Consider the following 20,714-nt stretch of genomic DNA (forward strand, 5'->3'; position numbering starts at 1 on the left):
CATCGTGCTATTTGCTGATTAGACAATGTTAAGGCGGATTCACATTTACTCACCGGCACTGATTCTGGGCCGCTCCAGAAGTATTTGTACCAATATGGAAGTAACTAATTTTGTTCGCCTACTTTACATCAAGTTGTGTAAAAGGACTGAAGCGGAGGGGTCTAATCACTTGGCACAGACAGTCCTTGAACTCTTAATGGAACTAAAATAAGGGAAATCGGAATTAAATTATGGCCTAACCCTAACCTGGTACACATACTACGGGAGTACCGATTCTGGAGCCCTACATAGGGCTGACTCATCGACTTTTATCCTCGATATATATTCTATTCTGTTTTCTGTATGTTTTTAAAATCATACGCTGTCATTAAACAGTAATGTATATTAGAAAGTTATTAATATCATTTGATCAAAATCGTCCTACAATGAGTAAGAATTAAATTGCGGAAGTTTTATGTACAATTCCAGTTTCCTTATATTAAGGGGTCAAAGGGTAAGTTGCACTGCTTGCGATTCCACAGTTATTTCCTCTGTTCCGTGACATCAGAATGTAGCCTTTCATTCCCCACTCAGCTCCCCAGCTGTAAAAAAATGAGAAAATATTAATGTTGTATGAAATTGATTGGCTCACAAGCTCCGTGTATCTAGGGTATGGAAGTAATGGACGTGCCATGGGCGACGTTTGGAAAGAGGGCACAAAACCATTTATTAAAACTGTATAAAACATAAATCTCACAGTTTCGAGACAACACATAGGATCAGAGACTACCTAACATTGCCGACTTTCATCGTGCGACCCGAGAAGCGGCGCCATAACAATTCTGACTTAACGGGGGGCCGCGGAAAAAGGTAATATATTGGAAGGGGTCGCGAGCTTAAATGTTTTTAGGAAGCCCTGACTTATAGCAACAACAGTTGTAATTTATATCTTATTTTATTGGAAAAAGTTAGACTATGATTTAACGAAAGCTCCTTTTTGTTAAATTGTTGTTGTCAGGTAAAAAAATCGCTTTTCTCGCAACTAGTCGAACAAGCTATTTCTAATTTCCGGACCATAAAAATGACAAAAATTCGCCAGATTATATAAAAAACAACTCATGTACGGTGCGTGATATTATTTCCCTATGACTCTCCTGACGTGCCGAAACTGCGCTTTCTTAAAACTGTTGGCTTCCAAGACTCGAGTTAACACGTGTCAAATCTTGATTGTGTAATACATATATTTTTAATTTTTCCAACCTAACACATGATAAGGCATAATGCTTGCTTGTTGCGATCAAGTTGTTTGCGGTCCGGAGGTTGAAAATAGAGTGACTAAATATGAGAACTTAATATTATATCGTAGCCAACATGCCACGCGACCAATCAACGGCCGACACGACATAGACCTGGGGGTACTCCCATAGTATGCGAACCAACGTAGTATGTGTACCAGGTTAGGCTTAAGCCATAATTTTATACCAATTTTCCTTATTTTAGTTCTATTACGAGTTCGTGGACTAGCCAATCGACTCCCGTAGTATTTGTACCTGAAATTATGTCCTAACGCTAACCTGGTACACATACTACGTTCCGGTGTCCGCCATGTTGGTTCGCATACTACAGAGGTACCAAGCTAGGCATCGTTATACTCACTTATTTCGAACAATCCAGTAATCATGTGAATCCATAGTTCCGTATCCAACGATCAACATAGCGTGATCGAGTTTTGTAGAACTGCATTCTGTACTGTAGTAGACCCCTGGAAACAGAAAACGCCGATGATTAAAATTTAAGACAGAATTTAATCGTGAAATGTTTCAATAAACTAATTAAAAAGTGGAAATAAATGAAAATCGTATTTTTTACCCAAATATCATACAAATTTCAAAAACGATGATTTAGAAAAATTGTCGACTAACATTCAAGGGGGCGCATATTGAAACTTTTCCATTGACGCCATTTTATGTCGATACGCCACTGGACATGTCCGGCAGCTCTTACAAATTTGAATTTAGAGGGTGGTAAAAAACGAGTTATAACTTATAAAAATATGTTATGTATTTGACAACCCATGTTTCCTGGTATATGCGCCACTTTCTGGACATTCAAAAATGATTATGTTTAAGTCAGGGAATTAAAGTGCGGTGTCACATTTTAAGAAAAATAGCGAGAGTTTAAAGATTATTTTGGAGAGGAGGGGGGAATCTCTCTATGAAGAGGGTTGTACTGCGCCCACCAGACTTATATAGTTGAAACGATGGCTGGCTTGCGTCAACTACAACGGATATCGGTCCAATCTCCTTCACAGCTCTTTGCAACGTTGCTTCATCTCCATTAGGTAATTCAACGCATCCGGACATTGTTGCTCCTATTCCAGAAGGAGTGAAATGACATTCTCCAGGCTGAAAGTTTGCAATCACAAAGTTAACGGCCGTTTAGAGAATATCTTATTGGAAACAAAATGTACATATAAATCGTTTTGTTATTATGTTGTTGTTGTTCTTGTTGGTATTTATCTTCTTGTCACAAACAATCGTTTTTCTCATTGATTAGACCAATTTGCTTTTAAATTTTCAGTGGTTAAATTGCATTTTTCGCTATTACCTTCAGTTCTTTCGAAACTTCCTGTGGTCTCCTAATTTTGTGTGATGTCCTCTTCAAAATTAATAAAAATTATTTGTAGCGATTCTGCGAACTTTTTGAATTAGGGGTGTCATGGCAAGCGCGCCCATGACGCTTATCACGGCACGCCAATCGATGAAATAAACAAGGCATAATTAAAGATAATTTAAGCAGTGGCTTCCAAAGTTGATTGACCGGGGGGCAAAACTAGAAGCGGAAGGATATTCGCAGGGAGTGGGAGCGCCCGTAAGGAACCGATCCCGGTACCGATACGTGTAGTTAAGATACCGGTATAATTTGGTTAGAGAACCACTGATATAAAGCTACCATTTACCATTCCCGTAGACGGGTACGAAGCCTCCGAGTCGATGCCTTTGTTGTTTATAATATAAGCATAAGCTTGTTCCACAGTTCCTCCTCTGCAACCGCTCGATGTACAGTCAATTAGGTTTTGCTCACTCAGTGCGACCAGCTTTCCCGTATTCTTGAAGTGTTGGCCTTCCAGTGTTCCTGTCTAGAAAAACAAGAGAGCAATACTCAATTCTTCAGGGTATCCATGGAGTCACAATTACAATTTCGTTATGAAGTCAGTTCTCAATATATCTTTACCAGGTTTGTTGTTTTTAATCAGTAATTGTTGAGTATTTTTACTTCTTTTAATACATCTGTGAGAGCCAAAACAATATATGGTAGCGATAAATTTCCTTTTCAATTTAAAGAAATTTACACCCTATAATATGTTAACGGAGGTCAAATAGCTAACATGTCCATCGTTTACCTATAAACCAGGTACTCTCTGTAAGACTGTGCCAAAATTCCATCTCTTTGCTATTCAGTGCTCGCCCGCAACTTTACTTATAGATATATTAGGATCTACATATTTATCACGGGTGGAAGTGGATCCGATAAAACGTCTAATCATCATATGGCGAACCAAGAGAGAAACGCTCTCTTTTTGTAATGCATACCAATTACATTTGAAACTCATAAATGCCAGTTGGGCGTTGTAGGATTTACGCGTATCGGCAACTAGTAGGCTACCTAACGAAAAATTGAAAAAGCAGATTTTACGCACAGTAAAGAGAATGTAAATGTTTTCAAAAAAGGCAAATGCAGGAATGCAATAAACGAGAATATCAGTTAGAGACCGAAGACTTATCGATCGAAAGTTAGGGGATCCCCCAAAACAGCGCTCTTACTCCATAGTGACACCTTGTGTCCCATCACTAATTAATTAATAACTCGCTAATTATACGACATAATTTGCCCAAAATCAATACGCTTCTGGTACGAGATATGATGAATGCACATGCGAAATCTGCAGCAGATCAAATCTCGCTTTCGTGAGATATCGCGTGCATCTAACAGACAGACAAACAGACAAATACCTATCAACATACTTACCGATTAAAATCGATGAGTAAAAAGGTTGAGAACCACTGGCCTAAAGTGACGACGGTGCATATCTTACCACACTGTTAGCCCAGGATGCTCCACAAGCCCCACCATTCCTGACAGGAGTCACAAATCCTTTCGTTCGCCAGTCGACGGAATCGTCTTCTGATTGGTCAATTATTTCGTTCGTGTTGTTTACGATTTTACATACTTCATCCTGATTGGTTAATTTAGTCACGTGACTCGAAACGAGATTTCGCCATTCTTCTTCATCCTAAAATTAACAAAAAATTACTTTTATAAGGATAGGCAGGCGGGAAGTGACGGAGTCAAAATTTCCTGCTGAACTCAAAAAGTATTAGATTTACTAAGCGTTCTTAAGATTCTATTGAAGAGGACTTGAATAGGACGAAAGTTTTCGTTATCAAAATTAGATTTACTCGGAGCTGCGGAGTCAAGGTCAGAATTTTTAAAATCCGGAAACTCCAATTTTGACAACGGCTTTGACTCCAATATCAATAAAAGCACGGAAACTTGGACTCCGACTGCACCGCTCTGGAGGAAATATTAAAATCACTGAAAAAAATGACATTTTTCTAAATATCAGTGAGACTTGCACGGTATTTAACCGGACTTCGATCGAATCTCACAATATCAGCAAACTGTTATATATTCTATATTCTATTTTATTGCATATTCGAACCGAATTCAAACTAACCATATCAGCGAACTGATTCATTCCAAGTCTGAAGGTATGGATTCCATTATCTGCTTCCATGTTATGATCAACAACTTTCTTCAAATTCTTTTCCCAGATATATTGCCTTTTGTTTTCTTCTTCGTACGAGTACGATTTCCCTGTAGCGAAAATGTTGATGACGTCATAACGATATTTGTTGATGACGTCTGACGAAAATTTTTCGATGACGCCATAACGAGATTTGTTGATGACGGATCGATTAATTTTTTTTTGATGACGCCAAACGAAGATGATTGATGACGTCAATATACTTATTACGTAAATAATGCGCATACGTATTTGCAATTGATTTTTCATTTGAAATATATGAAGTTATATTCATATACTCTTTAGTTGGAAGTCAATCTGGTGTATTGACTATTCTTTGATTACGTCATGTGTCACGTGACTTATGGCGTCATTTTACCTGTAATTTGAATATTTTAACTGCAACAACAATAAAAAAGTCTTGCATTTTTTATTGCCAATAGGTAAATTCAATACATCACTACTGCATTTAAAGTTCCCCTTCTATGTTCATATTTTAATTACAGAGACGTTAAATAAATTTAATTACACACTATAATATTCAGTGTTCACTTACCATGTTCAGATTTCCACGTTTCCCATTCCGACTGTAAAATTGTGTTTGCATAAACTGCAGTTATGCTGATAACTAATATGAATATAACTCTCATAATCATGCTTGCCTATTAAGTATAATATACAATGAAATAGTTAAAAATGTTAACAGGGAATACAATTATATCCAATTATTGGCACACCTCTGCGCTGTTTTCTACGATTCTTTTTATCATAATATATTGGAAGGTGGAAGAATAAAATAGATTAGAAAATGAGTGCAACAACAGGACAAAAATCTCTTATTTCAAGGAGGTATTTATAAGGAGAAATGGACATTGTCCACCACCATTTTTCTCATTTTGTTTTAGGTTAGGTTCGAAATGTCCGGCAAAAATCGAACCTAACATAGCTCATTTCCCTTGAATCTGAGGTTCAAAAGTTGGACACAAATGTCGTGTGAAAAGGAATGCTGTGTGGTATTTAACCAGTTACGGCGTTTACTTCACTAGACCCCAGAAGTCTGCACCAATCACTTGCCTAAAGTTTTATATATTCTGGCTACAGTATCAAGTACAATTCGCCTAGAAATCCTATGTTTCAAAATATTTATACGCACCAACTACTGCTCTCACCCAATGGCAATAATTTTGATGACGTCATAGCGAGAAAAAAAGTAATAGCCTTCTGGAGAAAAATTTTATCTTCAACCACTGAAAATTTCAAAGCAATTGGTCCACTATTCGAAGAGAAAAGGGCTTTTTCAAAATGATGGAGACAAATAACAATAACAACATAATATTGAAACGATCGTTATGTCCACTAAACGTGTCCAATAACCTGCTGCGAAGCCGCTAGTTACACCTTCGTCGATAACCAGTACACATTGTTAAATCGGCAATTAAAAGACGGCTTAATCATATGACCCCCTACGACGTCCTTATTACCAGTTAGTGTCGGGTATTAGATTAGTTAGCCAGTTATTTGTTTTCATATGCATTCTAAAAAAACACAACTTCACTCTATAAAAACACGATTTACTTGCTGCAAAGTCGCTAGTTACACCTTCACCGGTAACCAGTACACACTGCTAAAACCTTATGATAACAATCGTAAGCAACGCTTCAGGATAAGCAATATTTACAAATTGCCAGAAAAAACGGCGTCGTTTAATGGAATCTGAAAGTAATTCTAGAGCAGGGGTTCCCAAGATTTTTTCAGAACAACCCCGAGGACAACTTTCATGTGTCCAGTGCGACCCCAGGTCAATATATATATAGATTGTTTATGAAACTTTAGAGCTTCTTTCACTGGAGTTTTAAGTTTGGTCATTTGATGGTATTAAGTAAAATGAGCTAAAACCAAACAGTGATGTCACAATAAGCACCTACATTTTCTATATCAAGAGCAAAGAGCGATGTTTATGAGCCTGTTTTACAGTAAGCCATGGTACAAACTGCTACATTTAACATAGTTTGTCGAATCTTAGATGATTTGTACATTCATTCTCTACCCTACCTCAGCGACCCCATGACCTGTTTGCGACCCTACCTACTTCACTCCGACCCAATTTGGGGTCGCGACCCCTGGTTTGGGAACTCCTGTTCTAGAGCCTCAATTGAAGTCAAATTCGCGTCTTGACCTTAGCAAGATAATGGTTCTCTTTTAATATCTCATAATTCTCTTCGCCTATTGCTCTTGAGTTATATCACACTGACAAAAGTACCAATATTTACACAGCGTTCATAAAATCCCAAAATATTTCAAGTTTCAAACTGATTATGGCCCTTAAAGGTGTATTGAATGAAGTGAAAGTAAAAACTCAAATAAACACTGATTAAAATAAAACAAACCTGGTTAAGATATATTGAATATTGTCTTCATAACAATATTCTAATGATAACCGTTCTGTTGGTTAATTTTCCTTGTTTGTTTTATAGCGAGACTTTATCACGCGCTAATTGCAAACAATCAATAGCACGCGAGTCATATGATGTTTGGTGTAAAAGGTTATTTGATATGCATGGTTGGCTAGCTGCATAACACTGAAATATTATTCGAATATTGTCGAGTCTTGTGTTGCAAAAGGCTATGTAATGAAGAACATAAATAGACGACTAGGAAAAGATTCAATATCTAAGTTGTGGCGCAGCCACTTGAACAAAATTCTCCAAGATTCATTTTCTCCCAAACCTTCAGTGTAATCTAAACCTAACATCGGTACACTATGACTCGCGGGCTAAATCCGACCCTTTAGGTAATTCAATCTAGCCTTCCTGATGCTGCTACAACCAAACTAAAACATAGCTCAAGGAATTTGTTGAGATTGCAATTATATATAGTTTTGGCATGAGGCTTGCTCCACTTTTTCTTTTGTATCACTGGCCCCTGTCCAAAAACTTTTCCCACCTCTGAGCTAAACGATTTTCTGCATAATAAATTTAATTAAACAAAACATTTTTGAATATCATATAAAAGACTCATCGAAAGACGCAATATACTTTAATATACCCTCTACTAATTATCCATTTCTAATAAGCGGTGTTAGTGAGATAATTCATACGGTACTCACCGTGATATTAGTAGTTTCAACAAAACTTTTAACCTTTTTAAAGTAGATATTAGAATCTTGGGTATCGCAGCTTGATAACCAGCTTTTGTTGCCCGCGACATCCCTTCCCCAGTTAAATTGTGTAATTATCATTTTCTCGTCATTTGAGCTCGTAGTGATATGTTTTACTGGTTGGAAAAAAATAAACTTAACTTGACTTATAGGACCCAATGTTGAAAATTGTTTGTTAATGCCAGTTTTTGTTTTCCCGCGTGGGATGGATTTCAAATGACTGGGTCAACTTTTTTACAATTTCTGTGAATGAAAATAAGTGATTCAAGTGTCTTTCAAGTGTTTTACAGCGCACTAACACAAATATATTTCAGTAACGTTTTGTCTGATCAGGGGCAGACTTCTTTCGACAAACATTATTCATAATGAATAAGTCTTGCTGCATACTATCACAAATATGTTTTTTTTTCTTCCGTAGTGTTGTACCAGGTTAGGGTTAGAGCATAATTCTCATTCCGATTTTATTTTTTTAGTTCTATTACGAATTCGGGGACTGTTTGTGTTACCAAGGGAATTAACCCCCTGCCCATAGATTTCAATCCCTTTACACAATTTGATGTAACGTAGGCGAACAAAATTAGTTACCTCCATATTAGTACAAACACTTCTGGAGCGCCTGTTTTTGTAACGTTTTGTCTGACCAGGGTCAGACTTCTCCAGACAAACATTATTCAAACGTTATAGAAACATATTTGTGTTAGTGTGCAGCAATGTGATACAAGGATACTCCTGTTATTACTGTGTTCGGGGTTTCCATGAAACTCTCTATTCTGTACTTAAAGAAAAAAGCTTTTTTTTTCAAATTTTTCCTGGGATCTACGCACCCAGCACGACCTAATAATAACGGCACACCTTTACATGACATTCGGTGTATTTTTAAAGCATTCGTTATAATTGTTTTAACATTTGTCTGTTATTCTGCTGACGTTGCGATGTACGAATTAGTTATTTGATGTTCGTGTCCATGCATTTGATTCTTTATTTCTTTTTATTTCAAGAAAGATACTTTAAGATTTACAATACACTATGCTCTGCTATACGTTCACTTCAATCAGCATTTAGTATTTTATTTTTTACCATCATGTAAATACAGTCTATACAAACAGAATAAAAGAAGGAGACGCGGAAAACCAATACTGGTTATCAAGCAGCGAAACCCATGATTAAGTCAATCCAAGTTCAATATTTTTATCTTATTTCAGAGTAAAAACTATCATATAAAGTTTAATATGAAAAGGTTTCACAGCAATAGTTTGGTTTGTAGGCCACTTATATCGACGAATCAAATTGCGGAAGTTTTATGTATAATTCTAGCTTCCTCATATTAAGGGGTCAAAGGGTAAGTTGCACTGCTTGCGATTCCGCAGTTATTTCCTCTGTTCCGTGACATCATCATGTATCCTCCCATTCCCCACACTTCTCCCCAACTGAGAAAATAATTGAAGATAGTGAAAGTTCATAACATTAGAAACCTTGTCAAAACTTGCAAAAACAGTGAAAACCCGTCAAAACACTAGAAACCTCGCCAAAACGTGCAAAAACAGTGAAATACCGTCAAAAAACACTAGAAACCTTGCTAGAAACCTAATCTACTAAACAATCTCACGGATTTTTTTGAGATCAGCGAACCGGTTAGCATTACAAAAAATACCTTGTAACAAAACCGGCCGAAAAACATAACTTTTGTGATGGAACCGACTGACAAAAAAATTTGATTCCCATCACTGTCTAAACCCCATTTGCAATGAAAACAAAAATAAAATGTCACCATCGTAGGCAAGATTCCAGTTATTCCTTAAACAGTGAATCCTTATGTATCAGTGACTACTTAAATAAAGCGTTGTTCAGAACAAAAACAAAAAATCTCAAAAACCACACCACAAATATAAACTCACTTATTCCTAGCAATCCAATACTCCTCTCCCGAATCCGTTGTTCCATATCCAACGATCAACATAGCGTGGTTTAGGTTTGTTTCACTGCATTCATTGCTGTAGTAGACTCCTACAAGAAAAAAAAGCGGTTCTAGGAAAATTCACCGCAGGAAATTTCGCCGCACCGGAAAAATCGCCGCATGAGAAGTCGCGGCAAGAGCATTTTGCTGTAAAACAAGTATTTCTGATAGGTTATGTTTTTGAAGTACCCTTTTATGTAAAAAAGAGAGCATACCCTAACCCCATAAACCTTACTGTTCTTATCACAAAGACTTGTTTCACAGAAAAATACTATTGTGACGATTTTCCCAGTGCGGCGAAATTTTCTGCGGCGAATTTTTTGGACACATAAGAAAGCAATGCTCATTTTCTTGGTATAATGACGTAATAAGACTCACACGTGTCTTTTGCTCCAAGCAAAGCCAGATATAAGATAAGTGATAAGAAATAAAAGACTTACAGACTTAATTCGCTGTCGAAGTTATCAGAGGTATAAGCGCGCATTTCATCTATCTCGGTTGGTTCATTTGGTAAAATTGATTCTTGATAGCAAGCAATGAAACGTACGATATTCAGCAAATAGTTTAAGAATAGAGTATATTGGTTCGAAAAAAGCGTAAAAATTCATGGCTTACTTCAAATGCCGCAAAATTTCACGGCTCCTCAAGCCTCCCTGACTACTTTTGTGACCAGTGGGTATTTAAGCAGTGATTAACTCGACTCGGCGGTGTGGCGCATCACGCAAAGCGTTATGAATACGCTCGCCACCGCATCTCTGATTACCCTTCTTGGGTTCGCAGGTTCAAATCCCATGCGGGGATGATCATGTGTGAGAGGATTGCTTGACTCCTCGCCGCCGTAGGGGGGTTCACGTTACCGCATGGTCGGTCGGTTCGACTCGGCGGTGTGGCGCATCGTGCTAAGCGTTAGGAATACGCTCGCCCCCGCATCTCTGATTACCCTTCTTGGGTTCGCAGGTTTAAATCCCATGCGGGGATGATCATGTGCAAGAGGATTGCTTGACTCCTCGCCGCCGTAGGGTGGTTTACGTAACCGCATGGTCGGTTACGGCTTCATCCACCATCAAGTCCATGCTTACGAAAAAACAAATAACTGGCTAACTAATCCCATACCCGACCTGGTAACCGGACGAGAGGCCGTGGTTCGCTATATGGTTGAGCCGTCTTATTAAATATGTAAATCCTATCCCCTTTCCTATCCCTAACTAGAATCGAGACTCAGGGTTTCGGGAGTTACACAGCAACACTACTAATTAATTCCGCGTAGAATCAAATTTAAACAATTCTGCCAGCACGCACCTGACTGATACATCACGAATGAATGTGGGCTGTTGTCAATTAAAACAGATATCGGCCCAATCTCCTTCACAGCTCTTTGTAATGTTGCTTCGTCCCCACTGGGTAATCTGACGCACCCAGATATTATTGCAGCAACGCCGGATCGTTTGAATTGACATCCCAAAGGCTAAAAATGGATTTTTAAAGAAGATTTGCTAGAAACACTCATTCAGACTTATAAGAGACTCATCTCTGAGCAAAGTTAGGGGCACTTACTCAAAAGGAAAGAAGATTTAACTCTGAGAAAAGTAACTAGCACTCAGTTAGAAGTAAAGAAGACTCACTTCTGAGCAAAGTTACAGGCACTCAATCCAAAGTAAAGGAGACTCAGCTCTCAGAAAAGTTAGCCCCCCACCCCCTTCTTCCGCCTTTTAGGTCTTAGCAAAGCATAAAAAGACTTTTGGAGTAATATAATAAAATTGCATTGACTCACTTTCCTATAACTCTAAACACCAATCATTAAAGTCATGAATTTTCATAAAATGAAGTAACAAAATGGCGGAATACCATACAATTGCTCTAACTTACCAATCCCGTTGAAGGATAAGCCTCCTCCGAGTCAATTCCTTTATTTCTTATAATATATTCGTAGGCTTGTTCTACGGTGCCATTCTCGCACCCATAAGTTATGCAGTCAACTAAATTCTGGTCGCTTAATCCCACGAATTTTCCTGTCGCTTTGAAATGTTGACCTTCCAGTGTGCCTGTCTGGAAAAATGATTTTGTTATGTTACCTTTATATGATTCAATGTTAGACTCCTTTATAATCTCTCCTCACGCTGAAATGTAATTTTTATCTCTATTAATTCGTGCTTCCGTAATATGTGTTCCAGGTCAGGGTTGAGTCATAATTTTATTCCTATTTTCCTTATTTTAGTTCTATTACGAGTTCGGGGATTGTCTGTGTTAGCCAAATGAATATACCTCCTGCTCATTGGTTTCAATCTCTTCACACGACTTGATGTAAAGTGTAACAAAATTAGTTACCTCCATATTGGTACTCACACTTCTGGAGCGCCCTTAATTCTGCATCCACAATGTGTAATTTCGATACGCGAAAAAATAAACTGAGGGCAAGGTTAGGAATCCAATCTAAATTCGTCTTCAAACTTATTTGCTCTCAACAAAAAGCAAAAGTTTGCGTGGAATCTTTTTCGGTCCGAATTTATTAGATACCAAACTACCGATTCACAATTGGCAAGATACAATGCTTAATTAATTACCTCTTAGCGGAGACGTAACCAGGAATTTTCAAAGTTGGGTTTCTGAAATTTTAACTGTAGCTGGAAATCGGCTAGCGGATCCGGGGTTGGTTTTCAAGAGTTTTGAGTGTCCAAATAGCGTTTCAAGCAACGAAAAATTGTTATGTATGATACGGAAGATTGCTTTCTCTTTTGTAAATTTTAAAAGAGGGCGTTTCAATCCTCCCCCTTCCATTGGCTACGCCCATGCGTCATATTCAATGCTTCACAACTTTTATTACTTATCACATTGTGCCGATCATATTTTTGAACACGAAGTGAACCTATGGATCGTTTTGTTCTTCTTCTTCTTCGTCTTGTTATCTTATAAAATCGCTATAAGACGCAGCTGTTTTTAAGGAGTAACAGGCTATCGTACAAAGCTCCAAAACAGCATAAAGCGCAACTGGACCCATACATTATGCGCACCTTCTTATAAGGCGCATGATCAATTTTTTGAGCAAAAAACGTACTCAAAGTGCACCTTATGGTACGTTAAATACGATACTTACCACACTATCAGCCCACGACCCTCCGCATGGCCCTCCATTCTTGACAGGAGTCACAAGTCCTTTAGTTCGCCAGTCGACAGAATCGTCTTCTAGTTGGTCAATTATTTCGTTTGTGATGTTTACGATTTTGCACACTTCGCCCTGATTGGTTGAATAAGTCACGTGGCCAGAAATAAAACTTCGTTGTTCATCTTGGTCCTAAAGTTTGATTAACACCGATTAACTAATTTACAGGGTGGTCGATAGAAAAACAGAAAAGTTGTCAAACAGCTATTTAGTGGTGTTTGAAATTTTAGGGGGTGTGGATGTATGCACCCCTATAGGAGGGATGTAGGGAAATCACCTAATGGGCGCGGGGTCCCAGTGTTTGAAAAGTTTGACTTGGCTTTGTTGGCATCAAAGGGTAAAAATCTCGAACCAGAGAGATAATAGCTCCTTACATATCGTTAAATATCAGTAATTGCTTGTACAGGGACTTATTCGGAGCGGGAGACGTAAATAGCGTCGTATATAATATATGAGCGAACTAATATATATTCTATATTCTATTTTGTTCGATAATTAGAACCGAATTCGAACTCACCATATCAGCGAACTGATTCATTCCAAGTCTGAAGGTATGGATTCCATTATCTGCTTCCATGTTATGATCAACAACCTTCTTCAAATTCTTTTCCCAGATATATTGCCTTTTGTTTACTTCTTCGTACGAGTACGATTTCCCTGTAACGAAAATATTGATGACGTCATATAAAAATTGTTGATGACGTCAGTAGTCTATTAATTCTTGTAATACTTTGATTCTCACGTGGGCTACAGAGTACGATTTTCCTGTAGAAAAAATATTGATGACGTCATAGAAAAATGTCATGTCGTCAGTATTCATATGACGTCATTATTTTAATGCTTTTGCAGAATTTTTATTCCTAATTGAACTTTAAAATACAATTTCTCTGTAGCCAAAGTTATGATGACGCCATACCGAAAATTGTTGATGACGTCATACCAAATATTTCGATGATGACGTAAAAGACGATTTCATTTACTCAAGGTCGGATGGCGTCATTATCGTATTAATTTTGCATTCAATTTTTTGACTTTTACAAAATAATCCCATGCAAAAATATTCAGTGTTCACTTACCATGTTCTGTCTTCCACGCTTCCCACTCCGACTGGAAAAGTCTATTTGCAGAGACCGACAGACAGCAGACAGCAAAATATACAGCAACAACAACAAGGATTCTCATATCTAATCAATTGGTATTTATAAAGATCTATCGTTCAATATTCTGTCAGAAATTACGAAAGAGTTTGATAAAAGAATTATAAAATAATGCAATGTCCCAAAATGAATTTTTCCACTTCGTCATTTATCTTACGGACTCATTGATCTACTAAATTAAAGTATTATCAGGCTTTTAACCCTCGCCTCTTTTTAGAATTCGTTAAGTCTTACGATCCACCCCAAAAATAACTACAACAACAAGCGTTCTCCATTGTTTGAGAACCGCTGTACTAAATTAAAGGGGGGCTCCCGAAGTATGCGAACCAAGATGGCAGACATCGGAATGTAATATGTGTACTAGGTTAGGGTTAGGCCATAATTTTAGGTATAAATACTACGGGAGGCTCTTGGCTAGTCTTCGAACTGATAATAGGACTATAATAAGGAAAATTGGAAAAAATTATCGCCTAATCCTAGCCTGTTACCCATGTTACGTTCCGATGTCCGCCATCTTGGTTCGCATACTTTGGGAGCACCATTAAAGGATTATCGTGCCCGCTTCACGAATACGCCACAGACAATATAGGTGGACTATACATTTATTCTGCCATAATAAAAATCCAACAACACTGTATTTTTTCTAGTTTATTAGATAGACAATTTTCCGATGGCACTTTTGTTAATTTTACTCTATAAAATTTATCAAATTCTATAATCATGAACCTAATTAGTAAATTACACTGAAATCTGCTCAGTATTTGTAGACGCAATTGTAACACAGTCGACGCGATGTTGTTTACATACTGTTAATAATAGAGCTTGCTTACATAAATTTGTACGTAACTTTCACAATGCACATCGTATTTCAAGTATAAATCTCATTCCACACATAGCAGCTAGTGCTCCACTGCTCAACAAAAGGACCCCAGACCAGTTAGGGGGAGGCCACCACGCCGGGCGCAAAGATGATTGATTTTAATTTTACTTTTCCTAAAAAATTGCCCATTGTTCCAAGTTATATTGCTTGATAAAGTTATTTTACAGGGTGTTTTCACTTTGTTGAGCATGAATTGTTTGAACTTAACGGACTTTGAAATCTGCTAATCAAAATAACACTATAAATACAACTGAAATGACTTTAAATTATGTCAAGACGTCCATGCTAATATCACATGAATTTTTGTAAAATTTACTGTCGTTTTTTCGTAGTAAATTGCAGGACGTATTGTGATTTGATGTGAGCAAATTGCAAACAGCTTATCGATAAGAGCGAGTCATATGATGATGGTGTCAAAGGTTATTTGTTACGCATGATTGGACTACATTTTATCAGTATAGGCACAATCCACTAGTAGGCGCAGTTTACATTTTACAAATGCAATGAAAAAAACTGGCAATTCACTTAAATAAATAATAAATATATTATGTTTTATTATTTCTTTTATAATCTGCCCGTGGCCGACCAAGGAGGCCCCTAGTGCAGTTGGAGGTGGGCCACCATGCCAGACGCAAAACTGATTTTACTTTAACAAGAAAACCTTCCGTTCTTCCTAGTTTCATGGACCTTTCCCCGACCTTTGACCTTTATTGTTTTGATTTTGGTGGCTCAGACAAACATTGCAAATATTCAGGCTTGTGTAGGGCGATAGAGTGGTACGTTGCTCGTTTTATAGGCCTTCGAATGGCATTTCACTGGTGATGGCGGTATTTTCGTGCTTCTAACGTTACAACATATTGTCAAGTGATCTATTATTAACGTTATTCCGTCTTCACATTGCCGTTAACGTACTTAACTTAGTTGATAGTTAACTTAGTTACCTGGTGGCAATCATGCACTATTCAGTACCTAACTTAGTTCTAAAAGCTTATTTACCATACAAAAATGAAGTTACTCAGAGATGACTTTTCTATGACTTGGTTCTCCAAGAACTTTTCTTTCGCCCAGCAGGAGAAGGATACAATACTTTTCATTGAAAGGTAATATTTAAACTTACCGTTATCATATCCTATAGTTCATAGACTGATAGATAGCGTCCAAGTTAGGGCTGAATTGGTGGGTTTAGTATAGAAACAAATGAAATGCAGGGGATTGAGGGGAAGTTTAAAGTCTTTTAAATACATTCTTGGAAACATTGCACAAACTACAGAAATCTGTATTTTGAACAGGTGAATATTTTTTTCAGATACATTCATGATGGTTCAGTCGTCAATTTCAAAGCCAAGTGCTACAGATAAGTTCAGGAGTCACTGCCAGTCTGCCACCACATCATCTTCAAATAGGGGTGTCGCCGAATAGTCACCAAGTCTCTGATGCAATTTGTACATGCTAGGCACGGTGAGGCCACTTAAGTTTATGTCGTATCATAGAAACACAGATTTATTAGCTCAGTAAGATGGGTGCAAATATACTATTGAAAGATTAGATTCAACAGGTTTATTGAAGTATTATGATCGATTACATACCACATAAAATTACAAGACCAATAATGTTATAGTGAATAACATAGTTTAAATGAACTAACCAAGACTATCCAACATATTAAATTAAGGGGAATAAAAGATTTTCCGCTGAGCCAAGCATGTACAAGCCTTCCCCAGCATTGGTAACAACCTATATGGAGGGAACAAAATAGATCCAACAGTTTTGTCGTCTGTAGTTGGTGCTAATCCCACGAAGTTAGATCGAGCCAGAGTTCCAATCATGCCGGTTAAACCAAAAACAGTCGGGTATCTGATAGGTTTTACAATATAGTTTATTCATTCAGTGTAGAAATAGAATATAACAGATTATAAAAAATATATGATGAAGGAACAAGCAAGTAAATCCAAGAAAATTACTACAAAAAATTATACAGTTTTGCAGATATTGTGCCGTATAGGATAAAAATACACACCAGATATATGCTTTTGGGCATAACAAACAAAAACCACGAAAGCAATGGAGCGTCTGAGTTATTTTATTAAAGCTGCCTGGTTTCATCTCCTGATAATATGGAAGAATTGCTCTCACTGGGCACTACCTCATTGTTATATAGTCAGATGGGCAAACACCCACCACTTGGTTCGGTTCTAAAATTATCAGGTGATTATGAACAATTTGTGATTTATATGACAGTAATAAATGCAAAACAACCTAACAAAATAAGGATATTCATCACACACCACAGTTACTACCAAGTGCAGGGCCAACTTCTGGTATCTGGAGCAGCTTGGTGTGGCTTTGCAGTTGCAGTTTAGATTCTGAATCTTGTTAATTCTTTCGTGACCTTTTATTATTATTATTTCTTTTTCTGGTAGGTAGTCGCGTACTTTTTGAAATCTATTTTAAGTTATGCTCGACTTCCACTTTTCTCTGCATTTTGTTTGTATGTTGACTTTTTGTGTTGTTTTATGCCAGAGAACCAAAATAAAATGATGATGATGCTTGCTTACATTTTTCTGCTGTCTGACAAAGCGCTGTCTTTTTCATCAGCGGCACTTGAGGTAGTTTCAAGTAAAGTCTGGGGGCAGATCTGGTTGGATCCCTGACAATCCTTTCTCACTCTCGTCAGATTTGCATGTCTTTGTATCAAATGAAGTATCTGGTGACAGATCCTGTTAAATTATGATCCAAAGTTAAATTATGGTATAAGTAATCATTACCTTACAATTTGATGATGCTTCTCTGTTGGGCGACAAGAATTCTGATATAGGGTCAGGGTATTCATCAGTTGGTCCATCGCCTCCATGAAAATGCATGATGGAACGCATTGCTTGTATGAAAATTTATTTCATATAAGAATTAACATATTGAATATATCATAGGTATCGAAAACAATATTTATGTTGGCCTACCTTGGTATACACGAAGGTATTTCTGGTGATTTTTCCTAGATTGAATATACTGTGAGGCCTGTTGCATTCCTTTATCCATCTCATTGCTTTTTGGCAGTCAATATGTGGCTTTGGGAAAGGCACAAATCTTACCGTACCGGTACTTCATTTGAAGGGCAGTGGTACCGTACAGGTTTTCAGACCGGCAAATACCATATGCGCAGCGTTTACACATCGCTAGTCTACCAAAATAATTCACTAATAGATTCTGTTTAATAAAAATGCAACATCGTATCAAAGACAAATTCTCCCGTACTGACATACGGTAGGCTACCGATACCCTTGATTGCATAAGCATGACTGTCTTCTGTCTACTATTTTTTGGTTCGAAATAGCAGTTGCGACCTGTACAGTACCGTACCTGTAAGGTGCCTGCAACGGGTACAGCCTTTTAGTATAGATATATAAATTTCGTGAACGTGATTTGCAACAAGTAACATACAGTATTACCGCTTTCTAATTCTCGCAGCCTTGTGAAGAAAACAAAAAGCGAAAGAAAGCACAAAGATCTGCCTAAACCGCCAGCAACCTGTGCGGAACGCGTCCAAAGTTGTCTGAGCGACTTTTCAGCGGGGAATGTTTGTTTACATCTGCTCGCTTGTAATTGGTTGAAAATACGGATGTTTTGATGTCGGGGAAAGGTCCATTGCATGATAATGTTATTGGACACGTTTAGTGGACATAACGATCGTTTCAATAATATGTTGTTATTGTTATTTGTCTCCATCATTTTTAAAAAATCGCTTTTCTCTTCGAATACTGGACCAATTGCTTTGAAATTTTCAGTGGTTAAAGATAAAATTTTTCTCCAGAAGGCAATTACTTTTTTTTCGCTATGACGTCATCAAAATTATTGCCATTGGGTGGCGCTACGTGTCCATATATTTGAGCATAGCTCTCTTGTTTCATAGTGTGTTTCAGTTTGTTGAGCATGAATTGTTTGAACATGATGGGATGTGGAATCAGTGCTAAAAGCCTCTGCGAGGTTGGGAACCACTGCTCAGATTTTAGATGAACATCCACTAGAGGGACTCACACTCTACAAAAACGCAGCGTTGGACTTGTTCTGACTTCTGGATACTAAAGCCCACGACTGCAAATTGCGGCGCTCCAGTAGTGTGTGTACCTATATGGGGGTAATTAATTTTGTTCGCCTATTCTACATCAAGTTGTGTAAAGGATCTGAAACTTATGGGCAGGGGGTATATTCACTTGGCTAACACAAACAGTCCCCGAACTGGTAATAGAACTAAAATAAGAAAAATCGGAACAAAATTGTGACCTTACCTGGTACAAATACTAAGAGGAAGGCAGAAAGGTAACTTGCGCTCCCATTACCTGAAATCGGCTGGAATATTTCCTACCTGATCTATAAGTATTTTATATCAATATCATCAGGCGGATTTTATTAATTTCATTCAGGATGTCTGACAATCAGTTTGCTCGTTTTGCGTCCCCTCTTTACCCCGAACTGCCCTTCTTGATTTTATTTTCACATTTTGCATGTATTTATTTTTATCATGGAAAAAATACGACTTTACTAACAGCGAAAAATGCAATGCATTATACAGCACGACCTTAGTTTCGTCATAAATGATTAACTTGATTTTATTAAAACCGCTTAAGGCACATCATGTGATTTAAAAAATAACAAGCCATTTAATATTATCTTCTGTTTAGTATGGCGTCACAATGTGCAATGAGTAAACAAACAACCTTGCATTATTTTGTCACAAGACTAATTCATGTGATTCTTCGACCTCCGATGAAACGCACGCTGAGGCCGTTGACCTGTCCATGTACAACAAAGAAAGGTTACAAATTTTCAACATTTTAAAATCGCAAATACCGCGTGAACGACGCGCTATAGAGCCGTAGCGCGAACTGACTTCGACCTTTGACCTTCCAGGTGGGCGAAATTTTATTTTCTGATTACTATTCTTGATTCAGTGTTACGTTTTTATAAAGAATTAGATCAGAGCAAGTTATGCCGCACTCACTTAGAAGTGAAGATGGCTCTTCTTCAAGCAAAGTTACGAGCAACACGGTAAATCCAAGAGATATGTGCACTATCTCAGAAATAAAGAATGCTAGCTCATCTCTGAGATAAGTTATGGGTGACCACAGTATAGAATTACCGTGCATTATACGTCAACAAATACCGACTGAAGCAATTCGCGCGAACACGACTGCGGCACTCGACACCTGAGTATCAAAATTTGGCGGTGTCGGTGACTGGTACATTGACCTCTCATATAACTGTTTCACGATATTCATAAAGTGATCATGGATTCTCAATAAAGCATGAATGGCGACCGTGAACGAATACCATTTATACACGCTACATACACTTGGGGCGCACCAGTGAGTAGCTTGGCCAAATCACAGCGCTTGCTTGCAAAGTCATGCATGCATCACGTGATCAGGGTTTGAAAATCAAATATTGCTGGCTCCGCAATAATTAACGTTTGAGCTTGAAATAGTTTTGATCCCGAAGTGACAATGCAGTGCAAAAAAATGGGTTCCAAAACTTTTTGCTCGTGTGGCGCCAAATTATCAAGTGGAATAAAATTAACTTTTTTTTTCACATTTTTTTTGAGTCTTCCTGAAATTTGGTTGTTCAAATC

The 20,714-nt window shown here is 37.7% G+C and overlaps 2 protein-coding genes and 1 long non-coding RNA gene across 4 annotated transcripts; all 3 read right to left on the bottom strand.

Moving 5' to 3' along the window:
* Positions 1-3: 3 nt before the first annotated feature.
* Positions 4-14,274, bottom strand: LOC120334773 (cathepsin K-like). Of its 2 annotated transcripts, none has more exons than XM_078113308.1 (7): positions 14,131-14,274; positions 4,718-4,857; positions 4,076-4,273; positions 2,939-3,118; positions 2,219-2,384; positions 1,636-1,741; positions 4-581 (listed from the first exon to the last, which is right to left on the bottom strand). In XM_078113308.1, exons 1-7 carry the CDS (start codon positions 14,234-14,236, stop codon positions 479-481), a joined length of 999 nt encoding a protein of 332 aa, XP_077969434.1. In that variant the 5' UTR covers positions 14,237-14,274; the 3' UTR covers positions 4-478. The 2 variants fall into 2 exon arrangements, with proteins under 2 accessions (XP_077969434.1, XP_077969435.1); XM_078113309.1 differs by lacking the exon at positions 14,131-14,274 and adding an exon at positions 5,343-5,444 and having other exon boundaries at positions 9-581.
* LOC144424644 (cathepsin K-like) lies at positions 9,066-13,992 on the bottom strand. Its single transcript, XM_078114120.1, has 7 exons — positions 13,971-13,992; positions 13,572-13,711; positions 12,989-13,186; positions 11,764-11,943; positions 11,197-11,362; positions 9,839-9,947; positions 9,066-9,370 (listed from the first exon to the last, which is right to left on the bottom strand). Exons 1-7 carry the CDS (start codon positions 13,990-13,992, stop codon positions 9,268-9,270), a joined length of 918 nt encoding a protein of 305 aa, XP_077970246.1. The 3' UTR covers positions 9,066-9,267.
* Positions 14,275-17,137: 2,863 nt separating the features above from the next.
* On the bottom strand, positions 17,138-18,174 carry LOC144425762 (uncharacterized). Its single transcript, XR_013477641.1, has 2 exons — positions 18,049-18,174; positions 17,138-17,808 (listed from the first exon to the last, which is right to left on the bottom strand). It is a non-coding gene; the product is annotated as an uncharacterized LOC144425762 (long non-coding RNA).
* Positions 18,175-20,714: the final 2,540 nt, after the last annotated feature.

The sequence above is a fragment of the Styela clava genome, chromosome 1 (assembly GCF_964204865.1).
Source record: "Styela clava chromosome 1, kaStyClav1.hap1.2, whole genome shotgun sequence".
Taxonomy (NCBI): domain Eukaryota; kingdom Metazoa; phylum Chordata; class Ascidiacea; order Stolidobranchia; family Styelidae; genus Styela; species Styela clava.